The 20,274-nt window shown below is 38.2% G+C and overlaps 1 protein-coding gene across 1 annotated transcript; it reads right to left on the bottom strand.

The window, feature by feature from the left end:
- Nucleotides 1-5,948: 5,948 nt before the first annotated feature.
- RTL4 (retrotransposon Gag like 4) lies at nucleotides 5,949-6,878 on the bottom strand (the record flags this gene model as incomplete). The annotated part of the gene is given in 2 exon segments (XM_080652914.1): nucleotides 5,949-6,197; nucleotides 6,201-6,878. Coding segments are annotated over 2 exon segments (927 nt in total).
- Between the last annotated feature and the right edge of the window lie 13,396 nt (nucleotides 6,879-20,274).

Here is a 20,274-nt window from a genome sequence, read left to right as displayed (position 1 = left end):
TGGTAGTTGCTGTTATCATCATCATCATCATCATCATCATCATCATCATCATTATCATCATCATCAAAGCCAATGGGGGAAAATAGGAAAAACTTGTGATAGGGAAAAAGAATGAGCTTCAGTGTTGTTTTAATGCTACCTATTTTTTGAAATACCCCAACTATATTTTTAGTGTAGTAGAATTGAGCCACCAACTACAACTTAGGAAAGACAATAATAGCCTTCAGGGAATAGTCTACAATGACTCTTCGCCCTCAAAGTACTGATGAAAACCCAATAGGCAAAAACAAACAAACAAACAAAAAACTGGATACCATTAAAAAACAGTTTTGGTAATAAAACAGAAAATATTAACTTGTTCAAATTTATTTTGTGTCTATACTTGGAATTCTGGGTAAATTTGTCATGATTGTCCTTCACTAAAAACAAAGTAGAGTGAGAGAAGGTTTAGAAAGGGCATGCTGTAGAGATTAATGGCCTAGATGGGTGAACACATGAAGACTCACAAAAAGATTAGGACTTTTCAGCCTGGCATACCAATCTAGAAGGACATGGTCAAGAACATGGCATTTTCTATCAAATAGACCTGTATATGAATTTTGGCTCCCTGACTTACTAGCTTGCTACCTTGGACAAATGAACTCTAAGAGTTTAGTTGTTTTCACCTGTGAAATGGAAATACTAATAGTTTCTTTCTCAGGGAGCTATTGTCAGTATTACGCATGTGATCCTTGTCCTTGGGATATAATAAGCACCCAGTGACTGTTATTATGACTTGGAACCTTTAAAATCATATATGAAGTTATCTGCATGAACACATACTTTTTCATATCCTGGAACAATTGAATGGGGAGGGAGATAACCTTTAAATTATGGATAGGTGAAGCTAAGTAAGGGAAAATCTGATTTAAGTGACAGGTAGTAAATCTATAATCTTCATTTTCCCCATGAAGTGTCACAGATTAAAAACAGATTTAATAAAGGATGCGTACATGGTAGACTCATCATGCCTAATTAAGTGAGCATGATATTTAATAGTTGTTGTTTATCTTATGGTTAATGTAAAAGAGAACACAGCTATCTTCCCACAAATATTCCTTGGAGTCAGATTTTGGACTGAAAATTCCCCGAGGTCGATACTGTGGGGGTAGTTCTCAAATTTAACTGGCTTATTGCTATCTGAATTAATCAAAATCTCATTTTAATCTTGATTTTCCCATGACAATGGTAGATAAGAACCATCACAAACTGTCAAAGTTCTTGTTGTCTCCTGGCACTGAGCAAACACTGTAAACATCATTGAACTATTGTTAAAAAAAAAAAAAAAAAGAGTCAATAGCTTTGAATGAAGAGCTACAGAAATATGAAGTCTTTGTGATAGCCAGAAACCTTTGTTAGAATTTTGACTCAACAAGCAACAGCCTGCCCAATAACATAATGCAGACACAGTGTATTTTTTGGTGTGTCAAGGAATTTTCTCCAACTCATTACAAACACAAAATTTCAAAGTACCTGAAGGTACTGATTTGTTATGTGCTTCCTTTATAGACTGCTGTACAGAACAAGTATTTCAACAAGTGGCTATGTGAATACCAGTTACTAGAGTGGCCTCTCTGTATTGAGTGGCTATAGGAGATGTAATTGGGTCAGTTTGGCGGGTCAGGAGCGGTAGGAATTAAAGTGTTTCCCTCTTCTATCAGAGGTCAAATGGCTCTGGCAATAGAAAGATACTGGTTTCAAATCCTAGTCCTGCCACTTACTATCTGCATAACTTTAGGGCTGGTAAGTTAACTGCTCTTAACCTTCATTTCATCATCTTTAATTGAATTTATAACACCACCTGAGCATTAAGAGCTAGAAATGGATATCATAATGTGAAGTTAAATGACTATCATTAACAAATTAAAGCACTGAGCACAGAACCACTCATCCACTAAGTATAAATTCCCTTTCTCCAGGTGCACACAAAGCCAAATTATATGCCCAAAGAGACAAGTTTTCTATGCATAGGAAAACTGAAATTCTTCATGGTCTTCCACACAATGAAGGGTTACTATGAAGCAAATGGAGTTGGTAAAATATAGTCACAACTGGCTGATCGCTGAACTAGATAAATAAAAGGGCCAGTGCCATGTTATGTGTGCACTGGAAGTCACTGATCAGAAAACAGGTTCAAATAGACCCAAGAATCTAAGCATACATAAAGAAGTAATATCAATAATTTAGTGCATGAATATTCAAAGTTATAGTCATTATCAATGATGGGGAAATGTGGTCTGAGTACCAGGAGAGTTCTACTGACTCTACTAAATGGTGTACCTCCTTTCAGGCATTTTAGTTTGTAAAATGTGAGCAGTAACCCTTGTATGAAGGTGACATTGAAGATTTATGACATTATAGTCCCTTGAAGGTTTTCCCAGTCTCTTGGCTAAGTGAGGCCCAAAGCTTCATAGAGAGGCAGTGAAAGATGGTCATCAATGTAGAAGGATTTACAGATGTGGCACAAGCTCCCAGAGCTTTCCCAAGGGCATGATATGTTAGATTTTGCCAAGATGCTGATATATCTTAAATTCTCTATTTTGTTTCAGAGATGACTATTGTGGTCATAGGCAAGATGGTGCTACGTGGAGAAGATCTTCCAGAAAAGGTTAATATTTGTTTTACCATCATGGATAGAGGTTAGGGCAGTGACATTATGGGTCTTATGTGTTGCCATCTGGACAGAATGGAGATGGTGAGAGTTAGGCCAGTCGTATACACTCTTCTCTCTCCAAAGGTTCTTCACATGGGCTTATGTCTACATGTCTCATCCATGACAGTGTATTCTGATGGTTTGACTAAACTATGTAGTATTGTAAGAAGTAATTGCTTATGGCAGGTACCATGGTGCTGGATGTGAGTGGAGGAAAGTGCAGGAAGTGAAACCCATAGGTATTTTGTAATTTTATTATAGTTGTAGACAAATGAGAGAAATAAAGAGGGAGGCTGATTGACTGTTGGGGCAAGGTTTTCAGGGAGGCTAATATTCAGTGGATTCACTATGGCTCACACTGTGGTGTTGACTTTGCATGGTGAAAATTTTATTTTTTTTACAGTGTGCTCAGAGGCGATTAGAATCTGGAGGATTGATGCTATTAAAACTACAAAAAAAAATGATGTGTAAGCCAAACATGAATTTATTAATTTATAATAAGAATTAATTAGGCTAGAACACTTGTGCCAGCTGGTTGGCAAATTTTCTCCCATAAGAATGTTTTTATACAGGAAAATATTACTTTTTTGAGCATAGAGTCAGAGCAAGGGGAGTTAGGTGACAATCTTAATGGCTAATGACACAAATTGAGATGGCCTTGTATCTCCACCTCACTGTAGGTAGACCTGCCAAATTATTTGCTGGTCAACATCCCCTCTCTGACTCTAGAGAGATTATGAGTATCCTATGGCTCTTAATTGCCTCCTTTTTTGGATTCCATGCAGAACATTTTCTTGTAAAAAATTCCTTCTTAATACATCATAAAATGATTAGATTCTATCTTGCTGGGTGGCATAAATTATACAGCAGATCTGCCTCCCTAACACTACAACCTTGATTATACCTGGAGGTCCCCCAAGCATTTGCATTTCTAGACTGCATACTTCAGAAGGTTACATTTCATCTATTTTCTGTAGACTTTAATTTGCTTCACTCTCAGAACAGTTCACTATGATATATATTCTGAAAACTCATCCATGTAACTCTTTATGCTAAGTAATGAATTAATTATAGTTGAAGTGGATGGTGTCACTATAAAATATTTTGAAGTGGTAAATAAAATGTTTGCTAGCTAGTAGGCATAAAAGTATTATCTCAGCATCCTATTCCTATGCTCAGTCTCACTGTTGGATTTCATCACACAGAGCACAAGAGGTGGCCTCTAGAAGTGGGAGGTGAACTGAAGTTAATAGCCCAGGGTTGATTATCTATTCTGAGAGGCTATGAAATATGAAGATTTCTTGGAGAAAAATATAATTTTGCTGCAGAGGGAAGGTCCAAAGAGGAAACAGAGTGACATATTTTTGTGGGAGGGCACACAATGATAAATTAGGTCCCTAAGATAAGGAAAGATTGGTGATGAAGCCAATCGAATGCTGCCATTAGCACTCCAGGAACATACTAGGGTTCTTAAGGAAATCACTTGAGGCCATTGGATGAGTTCTTTATTACAGAATTGGTGGTGCTAGATTTGGATACCTCCTGGTAATTCCAGAGTCACTTAAAGTTCATATAAATCTACCCTTTAGACTCTAAAGTTTAGAGGATCTCATATAATCCTGGTATCCTCATGAGAATTCCTTAGAACAACTGAAATATATGCATTCAGGTCTCCTTGTGAGAGCACATGTAGTAAAGTGAATGCATAGCAAGCCGTTGATAAAAGAGACCCCTTGTGAATGCAAATAAGGATTGGTACAGTAGTTAGCGAGGCACTGATGGGCAGAAAGATCTATCTGGTATTGCTACAAGATGAGAGTAGTAAGCTCCTAGCTAAGTTTAAGTATTGCCAATGTTAGCATAATTCTCCAAGAATAAGGCCAAAGTACAATAGCACTTTATATTCTGAGAGGTCTTGGTGGCTGCTAGGAAAAATGGAATTACCAATTTTTTTTCAGGGGATCCATTATGGGAACATATATCAGTACTACAAAGAAAAGAACAGAGGACTGGTAATTACTAGGAATCACTGATCATCACTGGATATCCTTAAGATTTTAGAAAGTTGTGCCTTTCCAGCATAGTATGATGTTTGTTCAGAAGCATTAGGAATCCATATATAGAGCTGATGTATGTCAAGAGTACAACACAAGCAATCCAACCCCCACTTCTTGAGTTTTATGTACAGATGGTGTTTGTTTATATGCCCCAGGATCCTTCAGATGAGACCGTTCAGAAAGTTACCTGCTATTAATTGCTCTTCAAGACACTCAATCAGACAAGGGCTTCCCAGAGGTTGTACATAAGAGTAGAGCTTAACATAAATGGCCAGTGATCCTACATGGTGACCACACTGAAACCTCTAAAGTCAGAAGCTTTTGCAGGGATTGACCCTCAGTCTTCAATGCAGACATAGTAATTATGATGGGATACCGTCCCCCAACTTTCACTAAATACTTGTCAGAAGTCATATCCTAGACAATTTTAACTTGGCCATACAACATACAGAAACCTAAAGTAAGGTGGTTGGCAAAAAGGAAAGTAAGCTGGACTTGGTAGGGCTTGGCTAAAAATATGTACCTGTCTGAAGGGCTAGAAGTGGACTAACAGTTCCAGGCAGTGTTCAAAAGGCCATACCACCTGGTTTGTCAATAGCCAAGAGACCCAGTATGTTGGCAACAAAATATAGCTGTATGGAAGGGTGGCAGAGCTGTGTTTCCATGAAGGTTGGCTTGTGTTGAAGCTGGACTCTAGTCAACAGGTGGAGCAGGAGCCAGCCTCTAGTAGGATAATATTGGCAGGAAATATGAAAATGAAATTAGGTCTTCAGTCCAGAGCCTTAAACCAACAGGGAACAATAAGGGTGAGGGTAAAAAGATTGAGCCCACTCTTAGGCACAGAAGACTCAAACTAGCTCTCACCCATTGGTGGGGAGGAGGTTCTTAATGTACTTCCAGGCTTGTTTTCATTGGCAAAGACTGGGCAGAGTTTTGCCTGCAGGGTTTCAGTACTCTTGGGAAATTAGTACTAACTGCAGAAAGTACCTGTGAATTGTTTTCATCATTGTTGGGTTAGGTTTGGTGATGGGTCACCAAATAAATAATATCTGGTTATTTAAATTTCCAGAAGGACATGAATGAATAAAGTGGTATCACAGTTCCCCATCTGTATTTTAAATGTTTAGTGCAGGATATAAATCAGTAAGGCTGGAGGTGAGAGGAATGTAAGTTCACAAAGGGACATACCTTGTCTCCTCTTACTGGTGAGCTGGGTTATTTATCCTTGCTGGAGCTCGAGATCGTTTTGCAAGGCAATCTCTTGTGAAGTGATCATCTTGGCTGCAGTAAAGGCACAACTGAGTTTCTTGCTGGTGGGCTCGTTTGGCAGGGGTGAGAGGTGGCTGGCTTCCTCTCAGCCATATAAGCTCCTTGGATGATGGACATGAGGGGCTGGAGAGGGTTTGGTAGTGGATGAGTGATGACAACACTGGGAGCAGAGCCTCTGACTATAAGAGCTCTGGCTTGTCACTATGTTTCCTGTCTAACTGAATACACTGAGTGATCAGGTCTGGGAGGTTGTCCATCATATCTGTGCCACTCACTTCATCCTGAATGGGTTCAGGTAGGCCCTCTTGGAAGTGATCACTCTCATTGGTTTCATTATAGCTCAGATTTTGAGCAAGAGGCTGGAAAGTAGTAGCATCCTGTTGAGAGGAGTTGTCCCCTTCGTCAACCTCAGCATTCACCAGAGGGTTCATTTCCTGTCTTTTGGATTCACCAAATGACTGCTGGAACTCAAGAACAAAGTTTTTGTATTGCTTCAACAGAGCACTCTGCTCAGACCTAGATATCATCCCACAACTTTCCATCTGCTGAGATAGGTGGTCAAAAAAGAATTTGACTTGGGCATCATGTATGGGATTGGTGTTCTTGATAGTTGTCAAATAGTTAGTCACCTGAGCAAGAAACTCTAAGATATTGGCAGGGTCACCACGAAACTGGGAGAGATTCTTAAGTGAACAGAGTAAAGGCATCATTGGGGTGGCCAGAGCAGGCATGACTTGGTCCCTCAGAGTAGTGTTCTCCTCAGTCAGATGCTGCACTTGTGACTGCAGAATAAGGTTCTCCACCCAAAGGGAGGAATGTTCTACCTGCAATCTAGGTGATGATTCTGTATGCTCCTCCATTATATCTTCTGGAACTAAGTAGAATTGAGTACAAGTCCAGTAGACCAGTGGTCAGACAGTGGGTTTGCTCTGTGATCAGAGAGACAGTATCATGAGCAAGTAGCCAAAGCTGTTAGCTATGAAGTCACAAGGAGATGCTGAGAGCTGAGCTGGAGAGATGGCAAAAACTGCTGTCCACTACTGAATATCACCTCTTCTTCATAGAGAATGCCAATGTTCTGCACATTCAGAAGAAATAAATTACCTTAGGACAAATAGAGGATTTTGAATTAAGGAGATAAATATAAAAGACACAGTGGGTTTCTCTCCCCAATCCCTTATAATACAGGAATTTGCCCTCAGATTAAGCCTTTGGTTCTAAAGTACCTTTTTTAAAAAAAAAAATCAGAGACTTAAAGAATTTTATAATCCATAGTGATCTTAGAGATCATCCACGTCAAATTCATACTTTCACAGATGAGAAAACAGAGATCCAGAGAGGTAAAAATGTTTGCTCAAAGTAACACAGCTAGTTAATATTAGATCCAGCATGCTCATCAGGACTGCTATCCAAAACAGCAATTCCTTGGGTACCACAGATATGCTCATTTGCATACACTACTCGGGCATGGTGATGATTCATGCCCCTTGCTACTCAAAATGTGATATGGAAACTAGCAGAATTGACATCACAAGGGAGGTTGTTAGATAAGCAGACTCTCAGGTCCCACTCCAGACTTATTGAATCAGTTTTCCACTATAACAAGATTCCCTAGGTGATTCAAATATGCACTGTTTGAGAAGAGCTGCTCTAAAGAACACTCAGTTTGAACTGTAATAATCACTGGTTGGACCTGACCCTCAGTTCCCTAATTCCAGCCTTCACTGCTGTGGGGATCTGATTGCTGTGGTGGTAGTCAATTCATTTTCTCTGGCTTTCTAGTTCCTGTCTGAGGTCACATTTTGGTTGCTATGGAGATGATTAAGACATCACAGGCAAGAAGAGGTGAGGTTAAGAATCTAGGAAATAAGAACAGAATTTCTTAAAAATATAAAAATCAAAATGTTCTGCAGTCCTCCCTGCATTGATAACAAATAGAAAACAACCAGAAAAAGTTAAAAACAAACCCCAAACATACGGTATACCAGTTGAACTATTCTGCTGTGTAATTCCTCTCATTGCCTTTTCCTTGTGTATCATAGCATTCAAATGTATTCAAACTGGCCATTGGTGGGCAAAAACTGTGCATCATTTAAGACTTGATTCCCTAGCTTGTATTTGATGGTTCTTTCTCTCTAGATCTATGAAAGAAATTATTGGAAGAATGAAATAGTCTAAGATCAGGGGCCAGAAACTTGCCCAAATACTAGCATTAATCAGTTAGATGAGTTTGAAGAACTCATTTGGGTTTCAATCTCCTATTTTATCTAATGAGCTTGACTATCTTGCCTACCGCAGAGGGTTGTTGTATCAATGCAATAATCGATGTGATCTGAGTGGCCGCCCAAAAAAGAGACATTTGTTTCCAAGACTGACAGCTGGACAATGTCAATGGTGAGGCTTTACCCTTATTGCATATTACCAAATTAGTGAGATACTGTCATATCTTCCTTTCTTTCTTCCTTTTCATATATCACCCTTCTAAAGTCTGCCTGTTTACCTTTCAGACATCTTCCACTTTCCAGGTGCCCATCCATGAGTTTATTCGTGCTAATCCAACCATGTGTCAACTGATACTAAGATGTAAATTAGCAAATGAAGGTTAATGATTGGCCTTTCTAAGAGTATTAACTTTTTTCCCCAAACTTTAATGTGTATAGGAATAAATTTTGTTCCCTAGCAATTCTGATTCAGTAGGTCTGGAGTGGACATCAGAAATCTGTATTTAATAAGATGCCCAGCAGATTTCTGATGCTGGTGGTCCCTGTGTGAAAAGCCATGCAGATGAACCTCAAGGAATAAAGCTATATTAGTTGCATTGCAGAAAAAAAGAGATGGGGAGGGTACATATTTGAAGGTAGTAGGTTGTTCCTCAAATGATATTCTACCTTCACATAAAGCCCAAACGAGCCCACACTGCCCTTCACAACTGTTAATCTCTCCCAGGCAGTAGAGTGCAAGAATTCAACACGTAGGTTCTAGATTCAGACTGACCTACATCCAAATCCTGGACTGACCAAAAGTTGTGTGACTCTGGGCAAGTTATTTAACATTTCTGAGAATCAATTTCCTAACTTTCAAATGGTGATGATTTTAATACCTGTCCTACAGTGACCTGAGGATTAAATGAGATGAAAAGAGATTAAAACAGCTTCATGCAGATGCCAAGTGCTCCATAAATGTTAGTTATCATTATTCTGGGTCCATAGTCTGTTATCTGACTGAGTTTTAGAATTACTTTTTTGTTTGTTTTGGAATTTGGAAAGGTAACACAGAGTATATACTGCTTCTTACATAACACTCCCAGTGATGTCTGGGGAAATATCCCATAATTAAGTCATTAACATTTCTGCATGAAAAAAAATCCTGAATATTTATACTAAAAGAGATAAAGACTAAGTTCATGTCAGTTCAGGTCAGGTTTTGCTGCTAAATGAGTCTTGCACCGAATTAATGAAAATAAAATAGCTCCCATCCTACAGAACTTTTTATTTCAGAATTGAAGATAAGGGATTGGGAACCTGTACCAAACTCTTCTTTGTTGTTGTTGCAAGGGTGTAATTATAATTTTTCGCTCTTGGTCAGTGCCTTTGGCCATTTATCTCCACCCTCACAAGTTCCAGAATCTCTACAGAGGTATCCCGTTTCTTTACAGAATTATGTATTCAAGGTGGCAGAGCATTTATTTTTTTCTAATTATGTAGCACTAGTGAAACACTTACTAAAATTATAAGCTTTATCTCAAATGCAATCCATACAGCGACACTGTTGTCAACAGCAATTGCTTAATCTTTCAAAGAAAATCTACTTTGTCTTATAAGGAATTGCTCTCCTTTTGGAGGTCAATGGCCTTCTATTGGATTATCCCAGCAGATCCTGGGGCAGAGCATTCCAGTCTTGAGGAGTTCCAGACTACAGGCTTGGGGAGATCAGTAAAGAAAGAGATGGAACCTCAAATGCATAGGTTTGGGCCATCAGACTAGTGAACTTGGACCAGGTCTGACACAAAACTGCATATGTTTAAGCATTTACTTAATTGGTATGGGTTTCAACTACAAAAACAACAGCACAAAAATAGGCTTATTAAAATATTGCAGGACATTTGGGTGTTTTTGTTTTTTTTTTTTCAGTTTAACTCTAAGCCAGGGTTAAGCATGTCCCTAGATATAAAACTAATTCACTCTTGAGTTCCCTGATACCCCATTTCATGAAGGGCCTGCAGGACCTGCTGCCTTTAAGAGAGCTTTGTGACCTTGATCTGATCTTACTAACTCATTTCAGAAGAAGCTTTGATTGGCTCATGCAATTACTTAGAGCAGTTACATTGCTACTTTCGAGTGCCAGGCTTTCTTATGAATGTCACAGAAGCTAAACTAAGACATAACCCTCAAGATACCATTTGGACTTGTCTGGAAACTTTGGTGTGACCTTAGCTCTACTAACAACCTTGTCTGTGGTCTCTGCTGGCAGCCATATCAGATGTCTGGACGACTCTGTTCAGTCACCAGCCAGAATCATGACCAATAACATTGTGCTTGCAGTACATGACCCATTTGCACCATTCTTCTCTCAATCCAACAAAGAAAAAGGCCCAGATAAATGGTTAAATTTTTATAGGCATGAAAAGATCTGGATGCAGGATGGAGGACAAGATGATTAGCCGCTAGATAAGCATCATATCACTAGGGTTGAACATAAAGCATTACATGCAGTTAAAAGAAAACCCCAAAGATAGACTCCATTGCCTCTTTGCTGTTCTTGCCAACTTGATTCAGGCCCTGAGTGGTATCAGCATTATATATGGCTTATAAAATTAAGACTTCAGTGAAAGTAGCCATGTTCTGGAGGTCTGATAACTTCTGAAGATCAAGTGTGCTGCTCACAAGGGATGTTATGATATATGGCAAATAATGTTTATAGCTGGATTGAGTCTAAATCTCATTTCAAACCTGCAAGTGCTAAACACATGGTGGGCCTTTTACCCACTGTAAATGCAGAGATTTCCATTTGTAGTCTATAAGAATAGAAAAGATAAATGGGCCCTAGCTGGCTTGGCTCAGTGGATAGAACATTGGCCCGTGGATGGTCTCTTTGACCAGATTTGATTCTGGTCAAAGGCATGCACCTTGATTGCAGGTTCTCCAGTCCTGGTTGGGGTATGTGCAGGAGGCAACCAATTGATGTGTCTCTCTCACATCAATGTTTCTCTCTGTCTCTCCCTCTCCCTTCCACTTTCTCTAAAAATCAATGAAAAAAAATATCCTTGGGTGAGGATTAGCAAACAAACAAAGAAAAGAAAGAAAGAAAGAAAGAAAGGAAGGAAGAAAGAAAGAGAGAGAGAGAAAAGATAAATGGTAAGATTTCATTTTGATAGCTGAATAATATCCCATTGTATATATGTAGCACATCTTCTCTATCCAATCGTTGTTTATCAATGGACACTTAGTTTGCTTCCGTAGCTTATCTATTGTAAATAATGTTGCAATAAACAGGGATGCACACATATTTTTAAATTAGTGTTTTGGATTTCTTCAGATAAATATCTAGAAGTGGGATTGCTGAGTCATATGGTAGTTTTATTTCATGGATCTAAAGGGTATTATATGCATGCATATAAGCCTAATAAATGGACACAGACAACAGGGGGAAGGGGGCATGAATGGAAGGTAGGGGGTAATGAGGGAATAAGGACACATATGTAATACCTTAATCAATAAAGAAATTTTAAAAAAATAAATAAAGGGTATTATGCTTAGTGAAATAAGTCAAACAGAGAAAGATAAATTTCATATGATTTCACTTAAATGTGAAATCTATAGAAGAAAATAAACAAATAAACAAAGCAGAAACAAACTCATAGATACAGATACAGAGAACAAACTGATGGTTGCCAGGTGGAAGGGAAGTTGGGGGGGTGAAAGAAAAAGGTGAAAGGATTAAGACATAAATTGGCAGTTACTACAAAATAGTCATTGGGATGTAAAGTACAGCATAGGAAATGTAGTCAATATTAGTTAATAATTATGTATGTTGTCAGGGGTTTACTAGAATTATCAGAGGGATCACTTAATACGTTATGCAAATGTCTAACCACTATGTTGCATACCTGAAATTAATATAATATTTAATGGCAGCTGTAATAAATAATAAAAATAAAATTAAAAAATGGAAAAGACAACTTCTGTTTTCATTCAGTTATACCAGACATTTTGTGGGTCTCAGGGGTGATAATACTTATGATTTCTTGGGTACCTAATTTATGCCAGTTTATACACTCTGGTACTGGCTGCCTAGAGCTATATTTAAAAGAATTTTGGGCCCGTGGCTGGCCTCACTGGTGGATATTGTAAAGGAGTGTCAATGTCTGCATGGGCTCTGGAGAAATAAATGCAACATACTGAGCATGCATTTACCAGCTCTCTGCCAGACCACATAATCTACATAGCAGTCTTCTGAAGTAGGTATCATGATTTGCATTTTACACATAAGGAAACCAAGCTCCTACCTTCACTTCCAAACATTTAATCATTTCCACTCCTGCTTTCAATGTCTCTCTTTTCCTTCACCTAAAAGCCATTTCTCTCTCTTCCTATGTCCAGCTCAAGTTCAGCCTTCTTGATGCAGCCTTCTGACTACTCAGACCCTTGCTGACTTCTCCATTCCCTGAGCTGTGGAAGGACATATGACTCTATGCTCCCTCCAGGAGGAATTCTCTTTCCTTTGAACTCCCATAATACCTCCCACAAGACAGGTCTTGTGGGCCTTATATAAATCTGTGTTGATGGATGCTCTAAGATGACAAGGGCTATGAGAAGGATAAGCAAAAAAAATGCTTATTAGTAGTCTGAGGTTAAAACTGTGATAAGAAAAATAAGACCTGGAATCCAGCCATGAAAATCTTCTCAAAATAAGAGGAAGCTAAGTAAACAAGCAGAGGGATGGAGTCTCAGTAGAAGTGGTCTGTGCTTGAGGGAAGGGTGAGCAGGCAGTGGTATTACCAATTCTTGGCTTTTTATTCCCCTATCTTCCCACCTTCCTTAAACTCCATAAATTCAGTGATTTTATTTTTTTTAATTCAAAACAAATTATGAGGTCTGATCAAGACTTCTAGGTTCAAGAAAGCAGTATGGCAGAGTGTTTTTTAATAACTGAATATGTACCATGCCATGTTTTATAAGAACAATGAGATGATATATTTTAAATTGGGACCATCCCAGTAAAGCTGAGCTATCATCATACGCATGTAATCACCATCTTATCATTATGTGAAGATATTAAAAGAACAACTGAAAAGAAATTATTAGGTGTCCATCCCTATGTGTACAGAGATTTAAATATCTTAAAATCCACTTTAATATTTATGATTCTATTCGACCTTTACCCAAATTTTGCCATTTTTTCAGGTTGGACAACCAAGGCATTGAGATATTAAGTCAAGTTAAGGAACAAGGGAGAAGTTTAATACATGTATAAACATTTCTGAAGAACTCTAATGTGGAGCACTTATTCTCAGAGACAAGGAAGGAACTATGGAAAGATGCATTTGGGAGGATAGAGATGGAATAAGTATCTCCATGAAGTAAGTTATGAGTTCCACATCATTGGAAGAGTATAAGCAGAATAAGGATTACCACCTGGTGAGGAGTTAGAGTGGACTCTAGGAATCAGATAAAGAGGAGGTATCATAAAGATGATCAAAGCTATATATTCTACAACTTCCTTGAGCATGCAGATAAAATATGGGTGATGACACTGTAGTTATATGCAATCTAGAATCTGGTCCTCAGATCCACAGCAAACCTTACTCACTTTGCCCATCTACCTCACAGCACTTATCCCTGGAAGAGATTCGGTGGTGAATATATACTAGGAGTAGGCCTTGTTTATGAATTTGAGAGCTTAGCTTGGTTTCTATGTCCATTTTCAATGTCCCCCATCATTTCAAAGAGTTCATGGTGTTTCAAGTAAACAATTAGGGAAAGAATGGAAAAATTCTGATCTGCACATTTCAAATATTTATAAAATGAGCCCTTTAAGTTAGAAATGAAAGGTCTTCTCTTCCATTCTTGCTCCCTGCTGTTCTTTCATCTTTAATTCATTAAGTGTAATTCACTTAGTGCTGAACATCACTTGCAACTGATGAGCTAACAGAACCTAGCCCACTTAGATTTAAACTTTATTATTATTATTATTATTATTATTATTATTATTATTATTTGCATTGCCAGGTCCCTACTGTGAGCAGGCAACCTGTGAGCAATACCTTCTCAAGGTAGAGAAAACTTAATATAAGAAACTAAGTATATATCATGTTTTTCAATTACAAGTAGCCTCCCTAACAGCCGCAGATTAGAAAAAAGTTTGAACTTTAGAAATGAAGAATTTGAGGCTCAGGAAATGGAAAATGATTTGGGTCATGTTTATGACTCTCTTTTCTCAGTTCCAGTCTGAAGCCATTTCCAGTTTGCCTTTCTTTCCCCTCCCAGCCTTGACTATGCTTGAATGAGCAATACAGGGATTATAGAGTATGGTGCAGAATCAAACTTTTGTCATTCAATCATTGGTAATATCCCACACATATAAAGAGCATTTTATGTAATCTAAGTATTCTCTTACTGTCTCATTTATCATTTTGATAAACTATGAAGTAAGCAAGACATGTATTCAACACTCCCTTCACAAGATAAAGTAAGAGCTGTCTAAGAACATACAATTATTTAGTATTATTAAGATCAAGTACTAGAATCCTCAACTCCTGCTCCTAACAACACTATGTCTTCAAAGTAGTTTGAAGCTATGGGAAAATTATGGCTTTAGAGTTAGACGGAATTTAGATTAAAATCCCAACCTGAATTCAAAGCCAAAGTTGTGAGACCTTGGGTGAATTACTTCTCTGAGCCTTAGATTCTACATCTATAAAGTATGTATTGTAAAGTATCTCTGGTGAATTGAGATACTATATGTAAAGTTCCTGGCATCCAATAGACATCATTAATAGAAGCCACTGATAGTATTCTATTTTCTGCAGACATTGGAAGGTTACCACCAAATATCCTTGTTCCAAGCTCCAGTTTCCATCTAGGCATTCTGGGGAAAGTGATTCTATCCAAGTCTCTTGATGTGGAGCAAGTGGCTTAAACTAAGTGACTTAGTATATAATCTGCCTTAGTATTTCTCCTTTGTAACACTCATATCACTTGTAATTTATTATTATATCCCTGTTCTCTCTACTAGGCTGTGAGCTAATTAAGATAGGAATCCCCCCCCCCTTGCCGAAACCGGTTTGGCTCAGTGGATAGAGCGTCAGCCTGCGGACTGAAAGGTCCCGGGTTCGATTCCGGTCAAGGGCACGTACCTTGGTTGCGGGCACATCCCCAGTAGGAGGTGTGCAGGAGGCAGCTGATCAATGTTTCTCTCTCATCGATGTTTCTAACTCTCTATCCCTCTCCTTTCCTCTCTGTAAAAAATCAATAAAATATATTTTAAAAAAAAAAAGATAGGAATCCCCCAATTTCATTTCTGTATCCCCAGGGCCTAGAGCACTTTCTTACACATAGAAGTGCTCAGTAATTCTTTGTTGAACTTATAATATCTGCTCATGGCAGCCATTGTTAGAACTAGATATTAGCAAATATGCTCTTACTGTTACCCACTTCCTATATATCTATTTTTTTATTCTTCCCTGGTGTGAGTGAAAAACCCAGCCATGTTTCAGTGTATTTCAGCATGTTTTTTCATTACAGATGCCTGAGTTAACAAGATATAAATATAAACAAAGACTTGTGGCAGTGAGACCAATGGTCAGGAAGCAGATATCACAGCCCTGGACTTCACTAACCTTAGCCAAAGCAGTGAGGAGCTTTGGAGACACTTGCAAATGTATTTTGCTTGGATGAATGGGTCATTTAGTTTGTGGCTACTCTTAGAAGAGTTTCAGATTAGCCCAGGCCCTAGATCAAGACAATCATCTAGCAGGCTTGTAATGAAAACAAATATAAATAATCCAGACAAGAGTTGTTTAAAGGTATTTATTTTCAACTACCCTGAAGTGAAAACAGGAGAATTACTTATGTGATGTGCCCCAAGCATAATCAGGCCATAAGCTTGGGCAGTAGGGCAGATTCTGGGAGCTGTTAAAAGACAAAGTGGGAAGGGGTGGGATTCTCTAGCATATCAAACTGCAACAGCAACCTTAATTCTAAGCTCTTTCTGCTAGAGTACTCTATTTTATTTGGTTATATTCCCCAACCTCCTGAAGCTGAGACAGATAGGGGTGGTAGAGCTTTGGCCTCTGCTGGTTGGGAGCTGTGTAATCTCAGGCAAGTTAATCTTTTTGAGCTTAATTTTCTTTATCATAAAATGGGACATATAATATGCACTACAGAGGACTATTCAATTATTTGTGTAATAAATCGTGATAGGCCATTATAGGCCAGGGACTATGTTGGGAGCTAGAAAACAATAATAAGCCCTTATGAAGCATGAACATTCTACAAATATTGACGTAATGTATGCAAACTACTTCTCTTAGTACCTGGCTCAAATAATTTTAAGTTTATTTTATATTGTTAACAGTATTACAGATGTCCCTTATTCCCCTCTCCCACTTTCCCCTTACATCTAATCCTGACCCATTGCAGGCCTTCATCACACTATAGTCTGTGTCCATGGGCTATACATATATGCATATAAGTTCCTTGCTTAATCTCTTCCCGTACCTTCCCATCCCCTCCAAAACCTGTCCTTCTATCCCATGCATCCATGACTCTGTACCTATTTTGTTCATCAGTTTATTTTGTTAGTAAGATTCCACATATAAGTGAGATCATGTGATATTTGTCTTTTTCTGACTGGCTTATTTCACTTAGCGTAATGGTCTCCAGGTCCATCTATGCTGTCACAAAGAGTAAGAGATCCTTTTTTTAGAGCCGCATGGTATTCCATTGTGTAAATGATATATGTGATAAGGGGTTATTTTTTCAAAATATATAATGAACTCATACAACTCAACAAAAAGAAGACAAACAATCCAATTAAAATTGGGCAAAGGACTTGAATACAACACTTCGCCAAAGAGGACATACAGATGACCAATAGACATATGAAAAAATGCTCAACGTCACTAATCATCACAGAGTTGCAAACTAAAACTACAATGAGGTATCAACTCATATCTGCCAGAATGGCTACCATCAATAAATCAATGAATAACAAGAGTCGAGGCCGTGGTGAAAAGAGAACCCTAGTGCACTGCTAGTGGGAATGCACACTGGTGCAGCCACTATGGAAAACAGTATTGAGTCTCCACAAAAAATTAAAAATGGATCTGCCATTTGACCTAGCGATCCCACTTCTGGAGATATATTCTAAGAAACCTGAAACACCAATCATAAAGAATGTATGCACCCCTATGTTCATAGCCATACAATTTACAATAGCTAAGATCTAGAAACAGCCCAAGTGCCCAACAGTAGATGAGTGCATAAAAAGCTGTGGTACATTTACACAATGGAATACTACATAGCTGATAGCTATTATTTTCTTTTTAATTAATTCATTTTCTCCCATGGCATTTTTTAAATTCTATTTCTCAATTACAGTTTACATTTGTATTATTCTGTATTAGTTTCATGTGTGCAGCATAGTGGTTAGATAATCAAATACTTTCCAAAGTGTTCCCGACCTAGTTTTTTTCTCTAATATATATTTTTATTGCTGATAACATTACAGATGTCCCCCATTCCCCCTCTACCCTTTTGTCCCCATCCACTTAGCCCCTGCCCCCCCACCTCAGGCTTTCACCACACTATTATCTGTGTCCATGAGCTATGCATACATGTTAATAGTCTGAGATTCAAGGATGTGGTGATTATGACTCCAGGCATTGGAGTCAGACCTGAATTATAGCACTAACTGATAGTATTACCTCCACATATTAGCCATAAAAACTTGGGCAAGTTTTTAACTTCACACACCTTAATTTCCTCACCTGTAAAATAACAAATAATAATCATAACTATTTTATAATATTGAGAACATCAAGTAAGAGTGAATGTGAAAGTTCCAGCTAGTCTTCTCCCCTCTGTGGGCTAAAGACTCAGGACTGAAACTGATCTCTTTGGATAAAAAATAAAAGGCCTTTCAAAAAAAGTGGGTCTTCAGCTGCTTGAAATCTGTCTAGAGAAAAAAGAAAAATAAATGGAATAACTATAGTTAGAGGAGCAGTAACTCCTATGACATTTGAAGTACAGATATGTCAGGGAAATATGATAAGTGACAAGCAAATAGCTCCCTGCTTCACATCCATCACAGGTGGAAAAATGCTGTCACTGTATTTATGGCCTTTGTTTACAGAAGACTCAAAATAACCCCTTTGCAAAGCCCTTCTGTTTTGAACCCCAGATTTCATCAAGGCCATGTTTACTTCTCTCATCTTGCTAATAGATCATGTTTCCTATAAGGATTAGCTCTTTTCACCTATTTGTGTTTCTGTGTTCTTGACAACTTCTCTATTCTGGATGCTGTTGCCATTGGCACTTGGGGTAACCAAAGAATAACTGAGGATGCAAATGGACCAGCAGTAACATGATTCTGCAGAAAGCTGGCCTTTACCTTGTTTCTAAAAAAATATTTACACTCAATAAAATTCATCAATTTAAAATGTACAGTTAATGAGATTTTTTAAATTGAATTTGTTGGGGTGATATTGATTTAAAAAACATAGGTTTTAAGTATACAATTTGATAAAACATCATCTGCACACTGCATCCTACAACCATAGCCCCAAGCAAAGTCTCTTTCTGTCCCCACTTATGCCCGCCCTGCTTCGCACACCTCCACTTAGGCCTTACCCTTTTCCCCTCTGGCTATCACCACTCTGTTGTCTATGTCTATGTGTAACGTATATGTTTTTGGCTAACTCCTTCACCTTCTTTCATCCAGTCCCCCCAATGCCCTCCCATCTGACCTCTATCAGTCAGTTCCATGTATCCATGTCTCTGGTTGTATTTTGTCAGTTTATTTTGTCCATTAAATTCCACATATAAGTGAGATCATATAGTATTTGTCTTGCTCTGACTGGCTTATTTCACTGAGCATAATGCTCTCCAGGTGTGTCTACACTTTTGCAAAGTAGAAGATTTCCTTTGTTTTAACAGCTTTGTAGTATTTCATTGTGTAAATGTACCACAGCTTTTTAAATTCACTCATCTACTGATGGGCACTTGGACTGTTTCCAGATTGGCTATTGTAAATAACATTTAGATATTCCCAGAAGTGGGATCATTGGGTCAAATGGCAGTTCCATTTTTAATTCTTTTTTAAATATATATATTTTATTGATTTTTTACAGAGAGGAAGGGAGAGGGATAGAAAGCTAGAAACATTGATGAGAGAGAAACATCAATCAGCTGCCTCCTGCACAGCCCCTACTGGGGATGTGCCAGCAACCAAGGTACATGCCCTTGACTGGAATCGAACCTGGGACCCTTGAGTCCGAAGGCCGTCGCTCTATCCACTGAGCCAAACCGGTCAGGGCCATTTTTAATTTTTTTAGGAAACTTTTTTCCTCAGTGGCTGCACCAGTCTGCATTCCCACCAGCAGTGTATTAGGGTTCCCTTTTGACCACATCCCTACCAACAGTTGTCATTTGTTGATTTTTTTATAGTATCCATTCTGGATATGAGGTGATATCTCATGGTTTTGATTTGCATCTCTCTGATGATTAGTGAGGCTGAGCACCTTTTTCATATGTCTATTGGCCTCTTTGAAGAAGTGTCTATTCAGGCCCTTGGCCCATTTTCTAATTGGATTGTTAGTCTTCCTTTTGTTGAGTTGTATAAGTTGTTTATAAATTTTGGAAAATAACCCCTTATCGGATGTATCATTGGTGAAAATGTTCTCCCATTCAGTGGGTTCCCTTTTAATTCTGTTGATGGTTTCTTTTGCTCTGCAAAAGCTTTTTAAAAATTTTCCCTTTGTTTTCCTTACCCGAGGAGATGTATTGGCAAATATATTGCTATAAGATATGTCTAAGATTTTACTGCCTATGTTTTCTTCTAGGATTTTTATGGTTTTGTAACTTATATTTAAGTCTTTTATCCATTTTGAGTTTATTCTTCTGTATGGTGTAAGTAGGTAGCCTAGCCTCATTTTTTTTTTTTTTTTTTGCATGTATCTGTCCAATTTTCCCAGGACCATTTATTGAAGAAACTGTCTTTAACCCACTGTATGCTATTGCCTCCTTTGTCAAATAT

This window comes from Plecotus auritus (genome assembly GCF_963455305.1).
Source record: "Plecotus auritus genome assembly, chromosome: X".
NCBI lineage: Eukaryota > Metazoa > Chordata > Mammalia > Chiroptera > Vespertilionidae > Plecotus > Plecotus auritus.
The sequence above is the reverse complement of the archived record's forward strand: the minus strand, read 5'-3'. Positions and strand labels throughout refer to the sequence as shown.